Raw genomic sequence first — 23,882 nt, 5'->3', positions numbered from 1 at the left:
CACTATTCGTATCCTGCCGCCCTCCCCCTTTAGCAAGATACTTTTGTTTTTCAGTGACATCTACAGCCATGGGAAATATTCCCAAGAGAAAACTCACAAGAGGATTCTCACAAACTCTATTCTTAACAAACCTAGTCTTGACCAACATGCAATTTCTAATAACGATCAACTTAAAGCTACCTGTAAATTTTAACTAATCACTAATTATCTCTAGACCAGATCGCAGAAATTTACTCTTGTCTAGGACCAAAAATGTTTTTTTTTGTCTGAGTTTGCACTGCCAACCTTTCCCAGTCAAAATGGATTAGACGGTTAGCTCCGTCCCGGCTAAAAAGTTCAATGACACCCTACAAAAAAGGCACAGTTTCAAAACCTGAATAATTCAAATGTTAATTAGGGCTCCCTCTCACCTCGTTAGCTTTTTCCTGCTGTGAGTAAACGTCCCGTCCATAGAATCCTGAAAGCTCGGTCCTCATTGGGAGTGACAGTCGGGTAATCGGGTTATTGGTGCACACTGAAGACAGCCTTCCTTCCTACTTTGCCTTCAATGACCGCTTTTGCTGAAAACACTTAAATGGGGGTCACGCTTTATTTTCAAAGGACAGACGTAATATTCCTCTGTGACTGTTTGGTGTGGGAACAAGAAGGAAGGACATTTTTTTTGTGTCACAATCGGTCCCAAAATGCCAAATGGAAATCTTATTTCTTTGTGGGCCAAGTGATTATTGTTGTTATGTAAATTTTGAAACCAAGGAGTTGAATGATTGCCATATGAAAGAAGAATACGCAGTTTCATCTCATGGCCTATTTGCTTTTCAGTTGATTTATTGTTACCCACATTTTCCAACCAGCAACATCTGAGTGCTGATTTTGGGGTGGAGCTTCATCAAAGTCTTGGCGGCCCGGTGGGGCGAGTGGTTAGTGTGTCGGCCTCACAGCTCTGGGGCTCTGGGTTTGAATCTGAGATCGGTCCACCTGTGTGGAGTTTCTCCCCGGGCCCGAGTGGGTTTCCTCCAGGTACTCCGGTTTCCTCCCACATTCCAAAAACATGCATGGTAGGCTAATTGGAAACTCTAAATTGTGGGTTTGGATGGTTGTCCGTCGCCTTGCTAGCCACCGATTCAGTCTCTGGCCCAGAGACAACTGGGATTGGCTCCAGCACCCCTCGTGATGCTAATGAGGATAAAGTGGGTCACTAAATGAGATGAGATGAGTCTAATCAAACTCAAACCTTACCTCAAAAAAAAATGCAACCCGAGTTTGGGTTATTGCAGCTCCAAAATGGGGACACAGTCTATCCAATAGGAATGGCCAAATTAGAGTGCCTCATTGGCTACTGCAAATGCAGTTAGGCCCTTACCTGAAATGGCTTTTAATTTGTTTTAATTTGTGTTGTCTTTTTTTCTTTTTTGAATCTGGCAAACTAAGAGTAATTAAAGGACCACAACAACGGAGCATTGCTCTCCCAAGTAGTGTCACCATGGCGACCTCATCCCGCTCCTCCTCCTCTTCTTCTTCTCGGCACTGCGCGCTGGTGACGAGCCGCCATCTCGACGCATAGTACGCCTGGGCGCTCATGCCCTCAATCAGCCAAGCTCCTCCGCATTGCTCACCTCGCATCTCTCGTGGCCGTGACAGAGAAGATGACCCTCCGCTCCCACTGGGTGGGTCGAGGCGAGCGGTAGGCGGTCGGAGAATTCGCTCTGGCGCGGGTAGTGCTGAGCTGGCAAATACAAACGCCACATCTAATGAAAGCCAGCAAAGAAGAGCACGTCTGATGTTCTCTGTGCCAGATATGTGGATAAGCACACATCATTTCTTTTTTTTTTTAAACAAAATCAAACTTATTTGCAACAACTGCAACATTGGGAAATCAATTTTCTGGGCATTATGTTTTTCGGGCATCTATTTTGACTAGGGTGCAAATGAACCATTTTCATTTAAATTGTAACAGAATTGAGCAATTAGTAGTTGTGATTATACTTTATTTGAATGTTTTTCCCATAAGCATTTAAATCAAGAACCAAAATATGTCATTGCTAAATTGTCCATACATATAGACGTGGGAGGAATCCGGAGTACCCGGAGGAAACCGACGCAGGCCCGGGGAGAACATGCAAACTGTACACAGGTGGACCGACCTGGATTTGAACCCAGGACGCCAGAGCTGTTAGACTGGCATGCTAACTACTCACATTGATTTATTACTTTTCAGACAATAAAAAGAAATACGTTGCAATAGGCCAATCAAGCAGAGAAACTTGATTTTGTGCAAATAACAGAATTGTTTGAAGCAGAAAACAAAAAAAAATGCCCTTTTATAATTAGTAGCAGGTGTGATGCAGGAGACTCCGCCTACAACACCCTCCAACAAAACTCTATTAAAAGGAAACAACCCAGCCCCAGGCCTTAGTTTTAGTCTGAACACCCCTGGTTTACCAGCATCACATCTTCACGGCCCATTAGGAGCCACGTCCTTTATGTACAAACATGAAGGAGCCGACTGATGATAGCCCGGGGGGGGCTAGGAGACGGCCGTGACTCATGAACATTCGCCACGCATGCCACGCACGCCACACAGTCGCCTCTGCTGCCAACAGGAAGTGGAACAAACAACGCAGATGGGGGTCACGAAGGGTTTACGTCTTTTGGAGCATGATAAAGACATCCACATTTTTGGGGGGACTTTGGATGATAAAAACATCCATTTTTGAGGGGACTGGGTTTGATGAGGCAATGGTTGTACTGCCTGACTTTGGTGTGGGCAGTCTGGGTTTGATTCCCACCTGGTGGGGTTGATTGTGAGCGTGATTGGTTATCCGTTACGTTGTGCCTGGCAACTAATTCAGAGTTTCTGCTGCCTGTGGATGGCTGGGATCGGCTCCAGCGCCCCCTGTGACCCTTGACCCTTTGTGTTGATTCAGTAAAATCCATTTTTTGTTCGCTTAAAAATAAAAAATGTATTTTTAGTCATGCATATGAAAGTTTTGAATGTAGACAAGTGGCTTTGTCTACTCTGTAGAGAATCAGAACACAGGGCATGTGTAAGTGTAGTTTGGTGTCGCTGTCGGTGAAAAAAAAACTGGGTGCTGCTCCAGGTTTTCATTGCGCCATCAGCAGCCGAGAATGACGACAACATCGTCTGACAGATCTTCATGCCTCTGACCCGGAGTTAACCCCTCACCATTAAATTTTTAAAAATGACTAAAGTTTGCGCACTGATGCATTTTACCTTTAGCATATGTGTCGCTTGTGATAGGTCAAAACTTGCCAAAAACAAAATACTTTGGTCTTCTCGCGTCAAACTCTGTTGTTTTGGTCTATGTACAACTACTACTTAAGTTGTCTTAAGCTTCCAAATTTAAACTCCCACAATCTTAATATTGTGTGTGTGTGTATATATATATATATATATATATATATATATATATATATATATATATATATATATATATATATATATATATATATATATATATATATATATATATATATATATATATATATATATATATATATATATATATATATATATATATATATATATATATATATATATATATATATATATATATATATATATATATATATATATATATATATATATATATATATATATATATATATATATATATATATATATATATATATATATATATATATATATATATATATATATATATATATATATATATATATATATATATATATATATATATATATATATATATATATATATATATATATATATATATATATATATATATATATATATATATATCAGCGACACACTTATTCATTGATTTATATATTTATTTATTTATTACCTATTTATTTATGTCTAAAATGTATTTTCTTGTGTCTGTATTCTCACCCTCTTGCTACTGTGACAATGAAATTTCCCAAATAAGGGATGAATAAAAAAAAATTCATCCAATCTAATCTAATCTAATTATGGGAGAAACTAGTTTGCTGCACCTTTAAAAAATTCAAGTGATGTGTTAAATGTTGACTTGTTTACTTTGAGACCTTTCAGACAAGAGAGACTCCTTTTGGAAGGATTTCTCGGAAATTCCCAATGCACCAGAGGCTGAGTGTCATCGCAATTGCCAGTGGTTTTGTTCGACGTTCGCACGCCTGAACCAAAAAGTCCAATAAAACCACTGCTGGTGCTGTAAGACAAAGGAAGCGCGCTGACTTTGAGGAAAAGACAGCAGTGGTAAGCAGATTGGCGCGTGGCGAGATAACGCCCGGTGCGCTTCCATTAAACGCTAAATGAGTTTTTCACTTGTTGACTGACAGGAGTGAAGAAAAGAAACGTCTGGTTGGCAGATAAGCGTAAACTCCAACAATAATTGAGGTCGGTAGAAAACATATTTCTGGCTTTGGCTTCCTTTTTGCTGCAATCATCAGGAATTAAACTGCTAAACTTGTGTTCCATTTCTAGGGGGAAAAAAGACCTACTTTTTTTAAGATGTGAAATAAAAGATAACATCTTACAAAAATCCCAGGAATTCTAGTAGGTGTCATTTTTTAACACTAGTTTGTTTTCCTCACAATTTGCCAACAACTTTCATTAAAGGTGCTATGAAATAATAACCATGTCAAAAATGAAAATGATCAACTCATGTAATTGTAGTATCATTTCAATATTAATCATCATTGTAAATTTTAATCTATTCTTTTGTTATCATTATAATCACATCTATATATTAATAAAATTGACTGGCCACCAATTCAGGGTGTTCTCTGTCTGGTGCCCATCGTTAGCGGGGAGAGGCTCCAGCACCCCCTGTGACCCTTGTGAAGATACACTATCCATTCATTTTCCCAGCTGCTTATCTACACAAGGGTTTCGGGGGTGCTGCAGCCTATCTGGGCCTACAGTAAGCTAGCATTATTTTGAAATATTTTTTGTCAATTACAAGCAATTTATAGGATTTAAAAAATGATAAAAAGTGACTTAATCTTGATCAAATTACATCTTTATTCCTTTTTCTTCCTGATATATTGTATTATGCGTGCTTTCGTGCATGAACTCACACTGCATTTTGATGACGATGAAAATGGGATGGAAAAAAATGGATATATGATGTATATTCCTCTTATGTTTTTTTTTACAGTGTGAGCATATGGCCTTTGGGAGAAGGAACACTCTGCATAAGTAGAAGCACAAATTGCCAAGTGCTTTGGCGTGGCCCTCTGGAGCAGATGCAGCATATGTCCGAGACCACCATAAAACATTCAAGTGCTCTCATCAGAGGTAAGGCCACATGAAAAATAGACAAGCTTTTTCCTCTTTTAGCTCCTTAGCAACAAACAAAAAAAGAACACCCTCTCAAAAGGGGATCGCCCAGTAAAACTTGTCTTTTGGATAAAATGTATAACTAAGAATGCAAGACATAACGGACAGGAGACATTAGAATTTTCATTAAATATGTAAGTAGATGTTTTTGTTAAAGATTCACTGTTGGTGACTCATGAATGTATTATTTTGTGATACATTGAATATAGTTTGGATGAATAATAACACATTTCATCTCGTCCCTATGTTGTGAAAATGTGGAAAAATAACAACAAAAAGTAACAACAACAAAAAGTTTTGTATTGTTTCTATTATTTATCACAATAATAAAGTTATTATTGAACAGGTGGTCATTTCTGTACATTTGAAAACTGGCTTTAAAATGACATTATTTGCAAAAATGCATTAAAATACAATGCATAGTCACATCACGATTAAAAAGTAGGCAACTTCAAATTTTGACACTTTTTGTGCTTTGGTAGAAAAGTTTGATAACAGCTTTGATAACTATTACAATATGATTATCTTTTGTGTAGCTTTGCCACATTCTGACAAAACATTTGACTTTTTCTTTACAAGTCAAGTGACCCCAATTAAAAAGTTCTCCCGTCCAAATGCATAAATATTAACATTGGGAAAAAATATATTTAAAATCCATTGAAAGAGTAACGACTGTTTCTGGTTTTGTGCTTTTTACAGCATTTGGTGCCCAATCCATTTGAATTGGTTCAAGGTGAACGACTGTCGTCGTCTTTGGCAGCCAATGAGTTAAACGAGTGCCCTACAAAGAGACAAGTTGCTTGGCTTCCTCCCATCTTCCACCTCAGTAAGTGTACCCTCCAAGGCTCTCACCGCAAAGCGCTCTTGTGGCCCCCCGGCAGGCCGCCCACCGCCATGGGGGGACCACGTGGACACTGGCTGTGATTCTCCTCCTTAACCTGCTGCACTGACATGTTTTATAAATAAGCACGTTAAAAATTCATATATCGGCATCTGCACCCAAAAGAAGACTTTTTCCTCAAGTTACAAGAACTAGCCAAGTGTTATGAAACAATTTAGATTACTGTAAGTGCATCGTTTGTGGTGGTTTTAGGTTAAATTATAATATACATTTTCAATACCGTTCAAAAAGACACACAAAAAATTTTAGTGAGTCAGTTTCAGGTAATTTTATGACAGTTTTATTGTTGTTTTAGATATATATTACTGGAAATCATGGTAGAAAAAAATGTTAATGAGAAAGGGCACTATTGCTCTCTAGTGCACTCTTGTGGAACATGTTGTCATTACAGATCCAGTGATAAATGTAGTCATACTAATTTTGAAGCATAAACGTTTTTCATGCATCACATACTCATATGACAACTGTTTAAATTTTGCCTGGATGCTGGGGGGGGGGGGGGGGGGGGGGGGGGTTAATATTTTCCCAGAATGCACTTGGTAGGATTAGAAAAAAAAGGATTATATCCCGTGACGGAAATGTTGCTTTTACAATGCTAAGCCTTGGCGTTCATTTAACAGGATTTATTATTTGAGATTAGTGATGCATAGTATTGACAGCTGTTTTTAAATACACCACAACAGAGCATCATTCTAGGTATGCGCACATTATCTGCCTTTTTTTCAATTTTAAGTTTTGATTATTTAATGTATTTGGCATGTCATTTTTGTATGCACTGTATTCCTCAATTTGCTTGTTTTCGACGTTAACAATTTGAAAATATTAAATAATAAGCAATATTATTATAAATGCATCTTTAAATATTGCTTCTAGTTAATGCGATCCCAATTGTTAAGGTATTTTAAAATTATTTCCTTTTTATATGTTTAAGTAATTTTTTATTTCGGGAAAATTAGAATGTAAATTTTGCTTGTATTTGGCGATCAAAACATTTGGAAAAGCACCAGCATCAAGACGCTTTCAATTAGGCACATAAAGTATTCTTATTTGTGAAATATAGTGTATTTTTTAGTGTTGTTGTCTTTGTGCAATTAGTATTAATTCAATAGTTGCCATTGACAGCGATAGACGTCCAATCGGGTTCTTCCATACTTTCCTCTTATTGGTCAAAATATAAACCTGACCCATTAAGATCACTGAGTCCTCAAGTGAGACTGACAGGCAATTTTTAGTTTAAATTTAGTGGATTTTCTTCTCCTTTGAAACCGTCTTAATCTATACATTTAGAATAAAAGAAAATATGAGTTTGTATAAGTCAATTAATTACATCAGTTAATTGTTTTTGTGACCTACGACGGAGACGCTGCAGCTCCCTGTCAAACAAACTCCAGGGAAAATTCTACTGTTTGTCTCACTGAACCCGGAAAAGGAGCGCATAAGATTAACACTGTTGTGAAACAGGAAGGTACCGTGCAATGGCCGAGGATAACTCAGTTACAACTCCTAATAACGTTTTCGCTTTTTAATGACGTGCATTGGCGAAGGCTCGCGACGTTAAAACGAGATCTACAATTCCGTAGACGCTTTTTAGCACTGGAAAATATGGATTGCAACATGTCCTAAACTAAACAGCAACAATCCATCTTCTAATGATTACATATCGTCGTACAAAATGTGCCAAATCCGCAATTTCTAACAGGTAAGTTTGGGCACAACTCTTAGCAGAATTTAACATCTTCCGAGTAACACTTTGCAGAATTATCTGAACTTTCTAACCACGTTGTCTAATTTGATATGATACTCCTCTGTCAAGTTCAGTAAGTTCATCATCACCCCTCCTGTTTGTTATCGTGCTGTTTCCCTGCCCTCAGATCGCCTGTGTTCTCTGTGAAATGAGCTGACATTGGATCAGTGCTTCTAGCAACCAAACACAATGGCTAGAATATCCTGGTACCAAGAGAAGGTGGGCAGGTGTACGTCTAAAATAGGCTATTTATTGCCTGGGGGGCGCAGAATAAAACTAAGAATATAATTGATCACAAAATGTTGTTGATGCCACAGATTGGAGCCTATGACCAACAAGTCTGGGAAAAATCTTTGGAGAAAACAGATTTAAATGTAAGATACATGGGGGGTACATTTTTTTTTTAATTCTATTCATGTTCTTATAATGAAATATTTTCTCTCCTAGGGTTTAGACAGCAAGCCCAAAAGGACCGGCCACATCAAGAACGACCTTATCGACGTCGACTTAGTTCGAGGTGAGAGTCTGTGAAGCCCAATTTCTGCATTCAGAATCTTCATTACACCACTCTCTTTACCTGGAAGGGTCCACTTTCAGCAAAGCTAAACCACAGAGTCCCTGGACGGCACTGACTCGTAAGGGTTTGGTCCGTGTACTGCTTTTTCCCTTCTTTTTCTCATGGTGGATCCAGGTCACCTCCAAGCCAATTTCCTCCTGCATTTTGCTGCTCTACTTTATGCAAGGTTAGTTATCAACCTTGGTTGTCCTATTGACGCACAGGTTAGCGTTCAAAAATATCTCTCTCCCCCTTTTGTAGTGGCTGCCGTGATGCTCTACGTGGAGGTCCCTGGGGCAAGTGCCAGCGAGGCATTTGGGCCTTTGTGTCTTATGCTTTTACTGGGGACTGTACACTGTCAGATTGTGTCCACAGAGTGTAGCCGATGGCCCACGAACGGTCCGGCTGCTGGGAATGGAGGTAGCAGTCCCACCCGTAGAAGGAGGTGAGGCGCAAACGCTTTGGGTTTTGCGCAGTAAAGCAGTTTTTGCTGTCTTTTGTTGACCACCTAGACCCAGAAAGGGCAGGGGCCAGAAGAGACTGGATGAGAAGAATGAAGGCAAGGAGAAGGACACACAGCTGCCGGTGCCAATTGAGGAATTTCAGCAGCCCATGAAAGAGGTAAAGCTAAAAAAAAATCTCTTAAAAAGTGGAGTTGTTGCGTCATACATTATGTATGCAATGTGTTTTTAACTTAAAGCAGCAATATGTAAAATTCACGTTCACGTCTTCAAAAAAATCACTATTTTATGCATTCATTTTGGAAAATACTTCTAAAACGGTTATAAATGATTAGGCCTAGATTTTCCCATGGAAAAAGTCAATTGTCACCCAATTAAAAATAGTTATTCTTTTGATTCTGTGTTTACCACAAATGTCCGGCCTTCCACCAATCAGGCAATTACGAGATAAATTCTTTGTCTTCGTCCAGGTTGCCAGACTTCTATAAGCTTCATAAACTCAGGTACAGAAATGAGACAAGGCTGTATATGTAACACACATCTGCACCATGCACTTGTATTAAAAGTACATTTACATATCATCCAAGAACGGGCACTTAATTGTACTCAACTGTGATTATTTGTACTACAAGTATGTGTACTTACATTTACTTGTACTACAAATGTGTTTGTGTGTATTTGTAGCTGTGTCTTCTTGTACTGCAAATACCTTGCGTGTACTTGTAGTACAAATACGTGCACTTGCGTGTACTTGTAGTACAAATACCTGCACTTGTGTGTACTTGTAGTACAAATACCTGTACTTGCGTGTACTTGTAGTACAGATACCTGCACTTGCGCATACTTGTAGTACAAATACCTGCACTTGTGTGTACTTGTAGTACAAGTACGTGTATTTCTAGGTACTTATATTATGGTATATGTGGTTTCACATACTTGTAGTATGAGTAAGTACTACAAGTATGTGCTGATCTGTTGATTTGGTTTTGTCTGTCACTATTAATGGGAGCCAATAAGTTAACAAATCAGGTCAGAAAATGAAGTTTAATCGGATTAAATTGCATTAGAGACTAGCTGACTTTTTACCATTTCGTCACAGAGCAAAAGAAAGTCTGGCTTGGGCGTGTCGGACGAGCTCTCAAGTGAGGAAGAGGGGTGTGTCCAACCAGGGGATGGGATTCCTGCGGACCCCTGGCCACCATCTGTGCGCAGAAGAAAGACCAAAGCTGCTGTCGGGACTCAGGTTATTATTATTTTTTTTTTACAATCGTATATACAAAATGAATGCTCTACTTAAACGGACATGTGCACCAATAGAAAATAGCTGGGGCGTTAAAGCTAAAACCACGAGTAGTGGACCGCTTACGACCAAGCGGTGGCTCCCGACCGGCCTCCGACACTGATGACACCCTGTGGGAGGAGCTCCTCCAGGACCCCGACTCCGCCTCCACGGGGAGCAGCGACAGCGAGGACAACGGGAGGTTCTTCGGCGGCCTGGCGCTGCAGCAGAACGTCCAGCTGAGCAGTGACGACGAAAGCCTGCAAAAAGGCATGGCAGGGGTAAGACGCCACCAAGCATTCGCTAAAAGACACCACTCACAATGCTCGTCATGACAGTTGTATGTGCATGTTATTGCAGCATCACCTCTCCTGGCTTCAGGCATGTCACCCTTCCAGGGATCGAGTCAGCGCCATTATATGGGAACTTGGCGAGTGCAAGAAAGCAGACATGTCTGTTCTGGAGATCAGTGGGATCATCCTCACTCGGGTAGTTGTCAGAATCTTTCATGAGACCCTAAAAAACATCTCCAACTTGAAATCTTCAGAATGTTTCATTCAACACAATCTTGATCTGATACCTCATCATCTCGCCCTAAAGGTGAAACTCGCTGAGCAAGGCGTGGGATACTTGGTGTTCGGCGGGCTGGTAACAGCTACGTTGGCACTCCTTCCCTTTGCTTTCCGCCTGGCACAGCGCTTAAGCATGTCCAACTTGGGAACACCGTCGCCAGCAGAGCTCCTGGAGGTTGCCTTTAGCCCGGCTAATGTGCACGCCTATGCATTCTTCTTTATCACCACCGTGCTAAGAGTGTGCCTCACGGGGCTCTTCTTTTTCATGATGTGCGTAGCGGAGAGGACCTATAAGCAGGTGAGTGTCAATGGTTCCTTTTTACTCTGTGATTTATTGAAGGGCTTGTAAAAATGGAAGGTAATATTTATAAATGAGTGGATAGACCACAAGAAAAACCAACCTGAGGGAATTTGAATGGATAAAAATGGGGCTACTTCAAGTTAGTGGAGGGTTCCAACTTGTAGGTGCTGCTTGATGACCAGGTTTTGAAAGAGGAAGATGCAATTTCAGTCGTTATTTCGAAGGAAGAGTGGGCCAGAAAGACCGGCAGGTTTTCCGCACGTATCTTCAGCCATATTTCATTTATTTTGAAACAATGGTAATGTCTTTGTAAAACTCAAACTAACTCTTTTCCAAGGTAGAAAAGAGAACAACAAATGTACTTCTTGATCACATTAACTAAATGTAATGTCAACCCCTGCAGAGACTTTTATTCGCCAAACACTTCAGTCACCTGACGTCCGCTCGCAAAGCCAAGAAATCTGAGATTCCTCACTTCCGACTGAAGAAGCTGCAAAACATCAAGATGTGGCTTTCCCTGCGTTCCTTCCTCAGGGTGCGTACGTACCTGCATTTCTTTAACGCCACTTGTCTGTTTTACCACTTCCTTGGTTCGCGCTTTACAGAGACGAGGGCCACAGCGCTCCGTAGACGTCATTGTTTCCACCATCTTCCTCCTTGCCCTTTCCATCTCTTTCATCATCTGTGCGCAGGTAAACGCCAAATTTTGAGTGGATCTTTTGTCACTTAGCAAATACATTCACAGTAATCCCTCAAATATCGTGGGTAATGTACACAAGCAATGACCGCAATAATCGAATAAATAAATAGATTTAAATTATTATTATTTGATTTTTACATCCATGCTGAGTCCTTGTCCTTCCACTTACAAGTTTCAGCATGGATTTTCAATTTTTTTAATGTATTTTATTATTGTTTTTAAAGAATTTCTGGAAAAAATAGTGGTGAATTTGCGATAAATCGAGGGATTACTGTACCAAGGCATTTCTCTTTTAAAAAGCTTCTGCAGAGCCACAAGACCTTCCTGGACTCGCTAACTAACTGGGAGCTGATGTTATGGGCCTCGTCACTCGTCCTCTTTCTTCTACGACTCGCCACGCTGGGGTCCGAGACCAACTGCAAGTACAGCAACTCCTCAGTGCTGCTTACCGAGCAGGTCGGTACCAAGTAAGCTCATCAACTAATAATGCTTGACCTGTTTACCGGGGGCTGAAAGATAGGCTTGACACTAAGGCCTTGTGTGTGTGCCTTTCAGATTAATTTGTATCTGAAGATTGAGAAGAAACCCAACAAGAAGGAGGAGCTCAACATTGTGAATAATGTTTTGAAGCTGGCTACTAAACTCATGAAGGTGAGCACAACTCACAAGTGTTTAGTTATTTTAAACCATTATTGCTACTAGTGTTGGACTGATATCACTTTTTTTTGGGTCGGTGAGCTTATGATGTTGATACTTACATCATTTTTGTTTTGTTTTTTTAAAGACGCATTTTTTTTGTTTGATTTAGTACTCTTTGACACTGACCTAATTTTAATTTCTTATCAGTATACATGTATCTAGAAAAACACTAATCGCTACCCAACCACATGATAGGAACTGGACACGCCGTTCCGCCTTCTAGGCCTGACCGTCAACCCGCTCATCTACAACATCACCAGGGTTGTCATTTTGTCAGCTGTGTCCGCCGTGGTCAGCGACTTGCTGGGTTTCAACATCAGAGTGAGTTATAGAGTAGATTCTCCCAAAAAAACAACAACAGTTTTTGCATTTTTTATTAAATGTTTACATATTTTACCAAAATATGCTGAAGAAAAATGATAACTGAGATCTAGATTGCTTTTCAGTGATTCCTTCCAACTTTTGTTTGATGCGAGATTTGAATTTCTCTCATTGTGTTTTGCAGCTTTGGAAAATCAAACCCTAATGTGAATGTGGCTATGGGACTTTTTGGCTTTTAAAGCGGAAAGCGGGCCACTTGTGCAAAGCTACTGACCGCCTGGGGACGGCTAATGCTACGGAACCTCACCTTTTGCACCCCCTTTAATGCGGTTTAACATAGCTGGGAAAGTGAACTACTGTGCAGTTAATTGAGGTACGCCACATACTATCTAATGCCAGTAATTTAACACAAAAGTGTATCTTTTGGGGTTTTCTATTTATTTCAGGTTCTAGCACTTATGTATTAATAGAGTAGAATAACCACTATTTGCCTTATCCATTGAGGACCACTGTTATTAAACTATGCAAGTAGGAATTGTTGAACTTTTGTTGGAAGGTTAGCGTTCCTTGTAAGGTGGATGGATACATTTAATGCTCATTTAAGAACAATTTGAAGCATGAATTGAGCCTGCCTTGGTTATATCTGAGAAATGTGGGAGTATGTGTGCTGTAATTATAGGGGATCAGAATATTTTTGGTGTCTGAAAAAACTTTTTTGTGTCAAAGTGGGACTTGTTTGTGATAAAATATATTCTGATAATGTTAGGTTTGGTGAATCTGTCAGATAATACCTAACTTTTAAAATAGGGGGCCAAATAAAATTCTTAGGGTTGCCTACTGCTAATTTAATAATCATTTGTAAAATAAAATGTTTCCAATACACTGCTGTTTGTTTGTTTAGAATTATTTGTTTTTGATTTAGCTATTGTTAGGTTCATCTATAATTATACTTTAATATAACTAAAAAAACACTGCAGGCAGATATCTGATTTAATTATTGACATTTAATTAAGTATTTATTTAGCATTACAGAATTAATCCAACAGCTATGTTCATAGAACCAGTCAACAACCCTCATAACTAAGGAAGAAGAAGAAAAAAGATGATGGAAGAAAAAAAAGTGGCCAAAATTTGGACTTTAAAGTCAGAATTCTGGGAATTAAATCTGAATTGTTGGGGTCAGAGTGAGCCGTCATTTTTCTTTCCAAAGTCAAGCCATCTGCACTGCATTTTTGGTTGCCCTCTTTCTTCAGGTTTTACGTTAAAGAGGTAGGAAATGCTTGCGTGCGCAGTAACTGAGAGAAAGAAGAAAAAAAGAAAACGCCAACGTCACCCAGTCGAGCGCTCCGCGCAGTGGGCTTCAGCTCCCCCTCGTTCAAATCCTGCTTTGCAATTTTACGGAAACTGTCCAACATCGAATGCAGAATTTTGTATTTTTGTCTCCAGAAGTGCTCCATTGCTCATGTCGAACGGGTGCGTTAACGCCAAGAAAACAGACGTCAGGATGAATGAGAAGAAATGCTGTAAGTCAATTCATTAGGTACACATGCCATGTTTGAGGAAAAATGATTATAACTGCTTAATTTGAGATAAATGTTTAATTCTTGACTCTTACGGGAAAAAGTGTTTATATACATATATTTATATATGTATTTATTATTTTTTTAAATTTATATGTACTAAATATATAAATAAATAAAAATAATATATATTCTGTAAATAAAACAATAGAATAAAAATAATATATGTATATATATATTTTTTTATTTTTAATAACTACCCCAGCACATACACTGCCATCTATACACACACCTGGGCTGGCAGGGTTGAGAACTTAATGTTTTGGTTTGTTATTTCTAATATTTGACTCACTGTGAAGCTCTATTACTGTTTAAAAAAGAGAATTTTTAAGTGCATCTCATGTTCTTCTGTCATGGATCTCATTTTCCTTTTTTTTCCTTCTCTTTCCTGCAGCGTGGGCGTCTTACATGACCAATTCCCCCACTGTGATCGTGATGATCGGCCTTCCAGCCAGAGGGAAAACATACGTGTCCAAGAAACTCACACGTTACCTCAACTGGATCGGCGTCCCCACCAAAGGTAGAACACACAGTGGCCGCTTCTGGTATGTGCGACTAAAAATAGGTCTCCTTTAATTGTCATGCCGGTAAATTTAGCCCCAGAGGCCTGCAGAAAGCACCCGTTGTCGTTGTCTTCGCAGTTTTTAATCTGGGCGTGTACCGCCGAGAAGCCGTCCGCGCCTACAAGTCATACGATTTTTTTCGTCACGACAATGAGGAGGCCATGAAGATAAGGAAGTAAGTTTTGACAACACCAACAATAAGCGGATGGATGTGAGTCTGTCAGAGTCCTAAATATCAAAGCAAAAGTGACAGCTGTCGTTCATAGCTTCTCATTTTAGCCTTGGCTCACATACAGTAGAAGTTTTATATAACCATGGAAAACATATCAGGTCTTAATAACAATTGAACACTTCAGTTTATACTGTCACTCATTATCTATCCTTGAAGACCTACTAATATTGCCTTAAGGCGACAGTAAAGCACCCTTTTTTGTTTTGACGAAACTCCTCAACTCACTTCAAAATAAATAAATTCTGCACAATAGACTGCATAGATTGCATAACCCTTATAGTTCCTCACCCAATTGGATAGTAATGTGCTCTCATTTTAGCAAAAAAATGACAGCTTTTTTGTCAAATCTAACCAATCAAAAATGTGCAATTTTTGTGAGCCATATAAAAGAAATTAGAATAATAATTTATCTAACTGTCATATTTCCAGGCAGTGTGCACTTGTGGCCCTCCGGGATGTGAAGGTCTACCTGACAGACGAAGGCGGTCAGATTGCTGTAGGTCCTGTTTTATTCATCCCATCTAATCTCATTTTCCGAACCGCTTCATCATGAAGGTTGCGGGGGGTGCTGGAGCCCATCCCAGCTGTTTTCAGGCCAGAGGCAGGGGACACCCTGAATTGGTGGCCAGCCAATCGCAAGGCACAATGGGACAAACAAACCATTTATGCTTACACTCGTATCTAGGGGCAATTTAGAGTGTCCAATCAGCCTACCATGCATTATGAACACATCTGGACAGATCATCAAGAGTTTTTTCCCCTCAGGTTTTCGATGCTACCAACACGACAAGAGAGCGCCGAGACCTCATTCTAGAGTTTGTGAAGGAAAATGGATTCAAGGTGAGTTCATCAAGTATTAGTAAAGGACATCTGTACCTTTCAGCAGTACATAAACTGGTTAGCTAAACCTCAAATCTAATGTAATGTCCCCTTTAATGTGATTTATTGCATTTTGCCAACAGGTGTTCTTTGTCGAGTCCGTCTGTGACGACCCAGAAGTCATTGCTGCCAATATCCTGGTCCGTGTCTAAAACGTTTCTATTCATATCCGCACTCAACAGCTGTGATATCATGTAACAAACTTCTTGTTTGCACGCCTCCGAACAGGAAGTCAAGGTGTCTAGTCCGGACTACCCCGAAAGACACCGAGAAAGGGTCATGGATGACTTCCTGAAACGGATCGAATGCTACAAGGTGACTTACCAGCCGTTGGATCCCGATGATTACGATAGGTAAGACCCTCGTCCAATGTTTTTTCCGTATGGTAGAGAAACCACTAAAGTCCGACACTGAGTCACCCTCCTCGCAGGGACCTCTCATTCATTAAAGTGATGAACGTGGGCCGACGTTTTTTGGTGAACCGGGTTCAGGACTACATCCAGAGCAAGATCGTCTACTACCTCATGAACATCCACGTGCATTCGCACTCTATTTACTTGTGTCGACACGGCGAGAGCGACCATAACATCGAAGGGCGCATTGGGGGGGATTCGGAACTTTCTCCCCGAGGGAAACAGGTAAGGATACCCAATTCCTGAAAAAGTATCTTCACCTTAACCTTTTTTTGACCCCCAGTTTGCCCACGCCCTTCGCAAGTTTATCGAAGAGCACGATTTGTCAGATTTGAAAGTGTGGACAAGCCAGTTGAGACGCACCATACAGACGGCCGAGGAGCTGGCTGTCCCTTATGAACAGTGGAAGATACTCAATGAAATTGACGCGGTGTGTGGCGTGATCTCATGTGTATCTCGCTGCTGTGGTGAGAACTTTCTTCATAAATGGTGTTTTTTGTTTTTTCTTCAGGGAGTCTGCGAAGAGATGACCTATGAGATGATCCAGAGGGTTTTCCCAGAGGAGTTTGCATTGAGGGACCAGGACAAATATCACTACCGCTACCCTGGAGGGGAGGTGAATCCTAATATACACCACATTTGAAAAGTAAAATTAGCACCCAATATTAAATATGAATAAATATTTGAGTTTGAATAAACTAGAATATGGTCGGAGGGGATTTTTTTTCTTTTCAAAAACGGTATAAACTTTATACATAGATGCTTTATAATTCATCATATGTAGTTTTGGGGGCAATTCATGGAGGTTCTATGATGCCAACACAAAAAAAAACAGGAAAGGAAGGATGATAGAACCAAGAGTACAAACATTACATCTTTAAGTTTAAAAAAAACTCTGAAAAACTCTTGGATCTTAAATCATCCTCCTCCAATTTAAATGTATACTAATCTTGCTTGTTACTTCTGGGGTTTGAGGTTCTACTTTATTGCACTTGTCACATTTTTGTGTTATCAATTGCTCTTAACTGTATTTGTTATTTTGAAAACAAATGGTTGAAAGGCCTTATCAGTAAGCAAGTAATTATACTTTATGTGCCGTTCGTCTGAGAGTTTTATTTTGTTTTTTTATGTCTAGCTCTCTTCATATGTGATCCAATTAAACTGGAGCGTTGACCTCAAATACTCTTTCAGTCCTACCAGGACCTGGTCCAGCGTCTAGAGCCGGCCATCATGGAGCTGGAAAGACAAGGAAACGTGCTGGTGGTCTGCCACCAAGCGGTCATGCGTTGTCTGTTGGCCTACTTTCTGGACAAAAGTGCCGGTAAGTGCTGCCAAGTGCCTCTTAGTGCTTTTTCCATGTGCCACGACACCTGACTTTGATACTGATTATGCCCTGGTTTTCTTCTCGCCACAGAAGACCTGCCCTACATGAAATGTCCGCTGCACACCGTCCTCAAATTAACCCCAGTGGCATATGGTAGTGAATCATCTCTATATTTAAATTGCAGTGGCGGGCCGTGCATTACACACATAGGCCTTCAGTAGTGCTACCTCTGAATCAATGCTACCCTCAATAACTGTTATGGCTATAAAACCTCTACTGCAGTTCCAGCTGCGAATATGCGCTTCATTTTTTTCATCCTGTATATATTTTGTTTCCTGCAGGTTGTAAAGTGGAAATGTTCCATCTCAATGTGGAGGCAGTTAACACACATCGCGACCGACCACTTGTAAGTCCCAAACCACTTCACTCCATCAAAAGAATTTTACACCAATTAACTATTATGAATATTTCCATACAAAAAAACGGATTGGCCAATGACACCCAGTGACTTCAACAAATGCCCTGTAAACCATTTACTGCTAGATTAGTCACCACTTTCCGGTTTATATACTTTTCAAAAGTTTCTTCTTTAACTCCACTTTAAAGAGAGAATTCCCCTTTATTGATGACTTTTTCATGACTTTGCCATTACAGTCTTTTTGATTCTTTTCCTTGCTTAATGTGGCTAGATGCATTTTTCTTAAAGGTGATGATTATTATTCTTATCTTAGCTTATGTCTGACCGTGCTTGGCTTGGAATGAATCCTACCTTTTTCCCCCCTCCCGGCCTCTCCTCGCTCTACATTTCCTTACCCCCTCGCCTCCTGCACCTAGCAGGGTCAAATTCCCAAGGACTCGAGCCTTTTACACCGACGGAATAGTTACACACCCTTGGCCAGTCACGATCAAGTCAAGCGCCCCCGGCTGTACAGCGCGGGCAATCAGCCCTGGCTACCCCTGGCCCCCACGCCACCTGCCCTGATGCCAGGGGGACGGCCAAGCCAAGTCAGTTCCACCGCCGGCCGTGTTGCTAACCAGTCACCTCCCATCCTGATTGTCACATCTCAAACCCCCATTGCACCCCTTCCATGTTTGAGCGTGCACATGTTAATGAAATTGGCCGTGCAGTTTACACAATAAAGCTTCCATCTTGGGTTATTTCTAATGGTCTCCATGCATGTTAATATTTAGCAGGATTCTAAATGTTTGCATTGAAGGGAAGAAAAAAAAAAGCATGTTCATATTTGTATGTCTGACTTGTTGTCTCTACATTTCTATTGTTTTTGTTTTTGTTTTTTTTAAACAGCCTCCAACAGGAAATGTCTGTCTGTGAGTATTTTGAAAGATGTTTAGCCAACCTTTCTTTCTTTTTCTTCTTCTTTACCCCTTTAAAAGCTTCATCTCATTACACACATTCCTCTGAGGCACTGTAACACAAAATATAGCAACTTACAAATTTGTTATTGACATAAGTTTCAATTTTTTTTGCTTGGCAGGGCTCCTTGTGTGAGGGTATCAACTTTGAGGACCCTAAAGAAACGAGAGGCTGTGTGCGTTTCTGACTGAATACAAGTAACATCCATATGTGAAATTTACTTTGGTAAATTTTTAGTCTAAAAAAATATATATATATCAAATCCATGATGTAACATTTTAATCCTGTATTCAACATACTAAGTATGCCCTTGAATGTAATGACATTATTCAGCAATTCATAAAAGAAGGGATACTGTAAATATAATTTGTTTGTAGAAGTCTGAAGTGTTTAAGCATACTACCTTTGTCTAAATTATATTTTTAAAAATAATCTTTTATCTAATTAATAGGAAAAGTCTTTTTGGTGAGTATCTGTTATGTCTGTATGTTAACAGGTTATCATTGAATGAAAGAATAATTGAAGATGGGCTGTTTTTTTTACCGCAACTTGTCATGTTTTGGTGATGAAGCAGATTGAATTTGAAAATATTCAAATGATTTTATATTATGTTTATATAACCTGCTTGTATTTGCACAAAATGTTGCTCATTTATTAAAGTGCAATTAAATACCACACTTAATACTGACAGGCTTGTTGATTTTTCTATCATAATCCGTTGGGATCACAGGAATTGAAGCGTATGACCTTACTCAATTTGTACCACTTTAAGAATAAATGAATAATAATTCATAATAATATAAATCATAAATCAATTAATTTTAAAAATGAATGGGAACTGACCCAAAACCTTTGGAATATATCCTTCAGCAGAACACAGCACCTCAATATAATTTCTCCAGTAACTACATTTTCTAGGGAATGATACAATTTTATTTTGCAGTAATTTGAACTTTAATGCCATGACGAAATTCGTGAGGTGATGGCAAATCTCACGGTACGAATCCCCCCCGTTTGTGAGCTATTAGAGAACTTACGGTAGTACCTGCGTCGTTACGTCACGCGCTGGCGTTTGACGTCGGGCCCCTCTCGGTGGCTCGGTGGGCATTGTTCGAGCCTCTGGAAACGGGCGACTACAGGTAACAAAAACAACAACAAAAAGCTGTCCAGTTTAGACATTTTAGTCCGAGGACGAGAACTTAGGACAAGGAAGGCAACTCGGACGAAAAAATGTCCACTGATGCTAAGTTCATGGACTGCTTTGCAATATGCTAGCCCAGTTTAGCGTCGCTCGACAGACTCATTGCCCACTCAGCACCATTCCTGTTTTATTAAAATCATACTACTAATTTTTTATTTACGCGTCATCACAAGATATGTGACAAAAAAAAAACATGTAAGTTTGAAGCTAAGGCTAAAACGTCCGGACAAAAGAACAGGAAAATGTTGATGTCAGGATGTTTTTTCCCTCCCTGTGTTTTCCCTTTGACATTAGTAGTTTGGCAAACAATAGTGTCTATCTACTATCATTTCAATCAGATATTATAATTTATGTTTCATTGATGAAGGGTTATTTGTACAAAAAAAAATGAGTGGATTTTTAAAACTTAGTGTGTTTTTTTTAATGAGAATGCCTTTTTACACTAAGTTGTGAATTGGGGAAACAATTATGATAAGAAAAATAATTTAAAACTGCCTACTTTCAGAAACAGTTTATTTTCAGGATTGTTGTAATTTTTAAAAATATGTTTTAAAGTACTGTAAAAGTATGACTAATTTCAGGAATGGCTGCCAATGAGGTACAAAAAAAACCTTCAAATGCCCCAAAAAACCAACCAGAAGTAACCTGAAAATTGTCAAAATGAGCAGAAAGCCACAAATACACTAGAAAAAAAGGAAATGGCCCAAAAATGTACAGGAAATGACCTGCGAGGCGTCCGAAGAAAACGTTGTCAGAAGTATTATTATATTTCTGTCTGTTGTAAATATTGAGCATTTATTCCCTGTCAGGCAGGATGTTACGTCTTCGTTGTAAGACCAAAACTGGGACTCACGTCATGCAAGGCTTGACTCACCAGTCTTGTGTGAAAGAGTTAAAAAGCAAAGTGGAGGAGCTGACTGGCATCCCTTGTGAGGTACAGAAAATCATGGTGGGATACCCCCCATCCAGCCTGGACTTGCGCAATGGGGACGCTCACCTCAAGGATTACCCCATCAAATCTGGTAAATTTTTAATTGCGATCTAATTCATTTTACAATCAGCATTCTCATAGCTGTCACGATGTTGCTCCGCCCCCTACAGGTGACACCCTGATCGTGGAGGAGGAGAAAGACAAGCCCAAGCTGAGTGAACGACCCGTCGTCACCAAACCTCCTCGGCTGAGCAACTTGCCAGCGTTGGCGCGCCGCGTGGTGCCCGCCGACAACTCCTGCCTGTTCACTAGCGTCAATTACGTGGTGGAGGGCGGGGTTTACGACCCGGCCTGCTCCCTCGAGATGCGCGGTCTCATCGGCCAAATCGTGTCCAGCGACCCTGCCGAGTACTCCGAAGCCGTTCTGGGCAAGAGCAACGAGGACTACTGCGCCTGGATCCGCCGTGACGACACGTGGGGGGGCGCCATCGAGCTGTCCATTCTGTCCAAGTTCTACCAGTGCGAGATTTGCGTGGTGGACACGCAGACAGTGCGCATGGACCGCTTTGGCGAGGATGCCGGTTACCTCAAGCGGGTGATGCTCATTTACGACGGTATTCATTACGACCCGCTGCAGAGGGAAGCCACGGGCTCGCCCCCGCAGACCATCTTCTCCACCGCCGACGACGTCCTCCTGGCGCAGGCGCTGGAGCTGGCCGACGAGGCTCGCCGCAAACGGCAGTTCACGGACGTCAACCGCTTCGCCCTGCGCTGCATGGTGTGCCAGATGGGCCTGGTGGGACAGAAGGAGGCGCGAGAGCACGCCAAGGAGACGGGTCACACCAATTTCGGTGAAGTCTGAAAACGCCATCTGTCTTTTCTTTTCCACGTCCGTGGCCGTCTACCTCGGTGTTTCCCAACCGAAATCGAGCCGAGGCGTGAATTTTACGGAAGAATAATCTCAATTGGTTACACAGACTTTTACGCTGAGACTATTGGCTGCTTTGAAATGCTCAAAAAATGCCGCAAAATGGCACCAAAGTCACATCTGATCAAATAATAACGTTTAAGGGGCACTTTGGTGTCACTGGTGAGGTCAGAAAAAGTTTAATTTGCAAACTGCCTGCCATAAAAGTGGCGCTTTGGTGTCATCTTGCTCCTTCCAAAGATAATTCTCAATGTTTTTTAGTGGTTCTGAGCTCATTGGCGAGCAATTGACTCCGCCAGTCGTAGAATCCATTGGAGCTGGCGGCAAATGATCACGGTCAGACCTCAGTCAAAATGAATTGGCTGTCTATCAAAGTCAATGTCAATCCCTTAGGGCAAACCTGGGCAATCTGCTCCTCCAAGGCCGCTGTGGGTGCAGGATTTTGTTCCAACCGAGCCAGCTCAGACAGTTTAACTAATTAAATTTCTGATAGAACAAGAAGCACTTGAATGCAATCCACTGATTGCACTTCTAAGATACCAGATTGGTGGATTGTTTCCTCTTATGGGTTGGAAGGAAAACCTGCAACCCCTGCGGCCCTTGGTGAAATTCATTTCCCAGGTCTGCATTCGGAATTATGATGTATCTGGCACCAACCAGGTGGATATGCAAGTCAATTTTCATTCTGCTTAACACTTAATGCCGTAGGTAGATAACAAACTTATTTTTAGTCAGGCACATGCACAGACTTCTAATAGCCATTTGTGTGTTTCTAAAAAAAGAAAATAATAATAAATGGCACCTCCTGTGTTATTGCATTTGTCAGCTGACATCAGTAATGTGGTTGACAACAAATATTTTATATTTTCGCGTGTATTTTATAACACTTTGTCTTACAAATGCATACGTAAGAATGCAAACCTGGAAGTTTATTGCTCAATCTTTCAAAAAATTTTGTTTTCTTATCAAAATACCTACATAGATTTACTCTACAAAGTCTTAGTGTTTGATTTTGGTGGAGCGAATAGCATGTTTTTAACAAAAGTTATTAATTACCGTTAACGCAATCAATGCAGTGAATAAATCTGTTTACAAAAGAGGAGGGGAGAATAACAAGTCTACACCCCTGTTGGAATAGTTTAAATGTCTGGTTTTTAATTTTTAAAGGTAAATCAAGGTCTGTGCAACATGGATGGTGCTTAACCACCACCTGCACTCTATCTGTGCATGTGCCTGTTTATATTCGTTGAAGTCTTCAAATTAATCACGTAAATTAGCTGCGGCAAAGTGGTTGGGAATCACGCTTCTACCTCACGTCGGCCGCCAACATTCACGACACACCTTCAGTGTTTTACTTTTTAAACCACGCGCAACTGCGGACTGATAGCATTTTCGCTTTTTCCACTATTTAACGCATTTATCATTAACTTGCATTGAATGAAACTATTTTGTCGTGTCCAATGTGAAAGACTTCACCCACAAGAAAACAATTATCAAGTCGTGTGCTTTGCGATTCTTGTTTTGGTTTATGCGGAATGACAACACAGCTCCAATCTATCAATGAATTGGATAGAAATTCAAATTTGATGGCCTTTATTGATTCATATCTAAGTCTTT

General features: G+C 40.3%; 3 protein-coding genes and 1 long non-coding RNA gene across 17 annotated transcripts in view; all 4 read left to right on the top strand.

Moving 5' to 3' along the window:
- Positions 1-6,550, top strand: part of LOC144202785 (uncharacterized) — a 35,727-nt gene extending 29,177 nt beyond the window's left edge. Inside the window, exons 5-9 of the long non-coding RNA XR_013327561.1 lie at positions 4,028-4,219; positions 4,303-4,360; positions 4,448-4,519; positions 5,124-5,263; positions 6,005-6,550. This is a non-coding gene — a long non-coding RNA (uncharacterized LOC144202785). The remainder of the gene's footprint in view (positions 1-4,027; positions 4,220-4,302; positions 4,361-4,447; positions 4,520-5,123; positions 5,264-6,004) is intronic.
- A 243-nt stretch (positions 6,551-6,793) lies between these two features.
- On the top strand, positions 6,794-13,721 carry phtf1 (putative homeodomain transcription factor 1). 4 transcript variants are annotated; one of them, XM_077725942.1, is made up of 17 exons: positions 6,794-6,902; positions 8,078-8,169; positions 8,268-8,338; positions 8,400-8,467; positions 8,535-8,693; positions 8,768-8,951; positions 9,019-9,127; positions 10,067-10,210; positions 10,285-10,527; positions 10,607-10,735; positions 10,847-11,116; positions 11,523-11,654; positions 11,725-11,811; positions 12,120-12,275; positions 12,375-12,470; positions 12,714-12,839; positions 13,024-13,721. In XM_077725942.1, the coding sequence occupies exons 2-17, from the start codon at positions 8,140-8,142 to the stop codon at positions 13,042-13,044; spliced, it is 2,025 nt and encodes a 674-aa protein (XP_077582068.1). In that variant the 5' UTR covers positions 6,794-6,902; positions 8,078-8,139; the 3' UTR covers positions 13,045-13,721. The 4 variants fall into 4 exon arrangements, 3 of the variants coding, with proteins under 3 accessions (XP_077582068.1, XP_077582067.1, XP_077582070.1); XM_077725941.1 differs by lacking the exon at positions 6,794-6,902 and adding an exon at positions 7,632-7,905; XM_077725944.1 differs by lacking the exon at positions 6,794-6,902 and adding an exon at positions 7,633-7,905 and having other exon boundaries at positions 8,268-8,324; positions 8,398-8,467.
- A 445-nt stretch (positions 13,722-14,166) lies between these two features.
- On the top strand, positions 14,167-19,893 carry pfkfb2b (6-phosphofructo-2-kinase/fructose-2,6-biphosphatase 2b). Of its 10 annotated transcripts, none has more exons than XM_077725947.1 (16): positions 14,167-14,362; positions 14,814-14,939; positions 15,061-15,157; positions 15,644-15,710; positions 15,980-16,054; positions 16,177-16,233; positions 16,322-16,446; positions 16,524-16,731; positions 16,790-16,936; positions 17,018-17,122; positions 17,698-17,827; positions 17,921-17,983; positions 18,172-18,236; positions 18,665-18,835; positions 19,137-19,159; positions 19,327-19,893. In XM_077725947.1, the coding sequence occupies exons 1-16, from the start codon at positions 14,302-14,304 to the stop codon at positions 19,394-19,396; spliced, it is 1,590 nt and encodes a 529-aa protein (XP_077582073.1). In that variant the 5' UTR covers positions 14,167-14,301; the 3' UTR covers positions 19,397-19,893. The 10 variants fall into 10 exon arrangements, 9 of the variants coding, with proteins under 9 accessions (XP_077582073.1, XP_077582080.1, XP_077582076.1 ...); XM_077725954.1 differs by lacking the exon at positions 18,665-18,835 and adding an exon at positions 18,520-18,536; XR_013327571.1 differs by having other exon boundaries at positions 18,665-19,159.
- A 306-nt stretch (positions 19,894-20,199) lies between these two features.
- Positions 20,200-23,209, top strand: yod1 (YOD1 deubiquitinase). 2 transcript variants are annotated; one of them, XM_077727121.1, is made up of 3 exons: positions 20,200-20,344; positions 21,220-21,428; positions 21,508-23,209. In XM_077727121.1, exons 2-3 carry the CDS (start codon positions 21,221-21,223, stop codon positions 22,197-22,199), a joined length of 900 nt encoding a protein of 299 aa, XP_077583247.1. In that variant the 5' UTR covers positions 20,200-20,344; position 21,220; the 3' UTR covers positions 22,200-23,209. The 2 variants fall into 2 exon arrangements, with proteins under 2 accessions (XP_077583247.1, XP_077583246.1); XM_077727120.1 differs by having other exon boundaries at positions 20,212-20,344; positions 21,216-21,428.
- Positions 23,210-23,882: the final 673 nt, after the last annotated feature.

The sequence above is a fragment of the Stigmatopora nigra genome, chromosome 10 (genome assembly GCF_051989575.1).
Source record: "Stigmatopora nigra isolate UIUO_SnigA chromosome 10, RoL_Snig_1.1, whole genome shotgun sequence".
Taxonomy (NCBI): domain Eukaryota; kingdom Metazoa; phylum Chordata; class Actinopteri; order Syngnathiformes; family Syngnathidae; genus Stigmatopora; species Stigmatopora nigra.
This window is presented reverse-complemented; position numbering and strand designations above follow the sequence as displayed.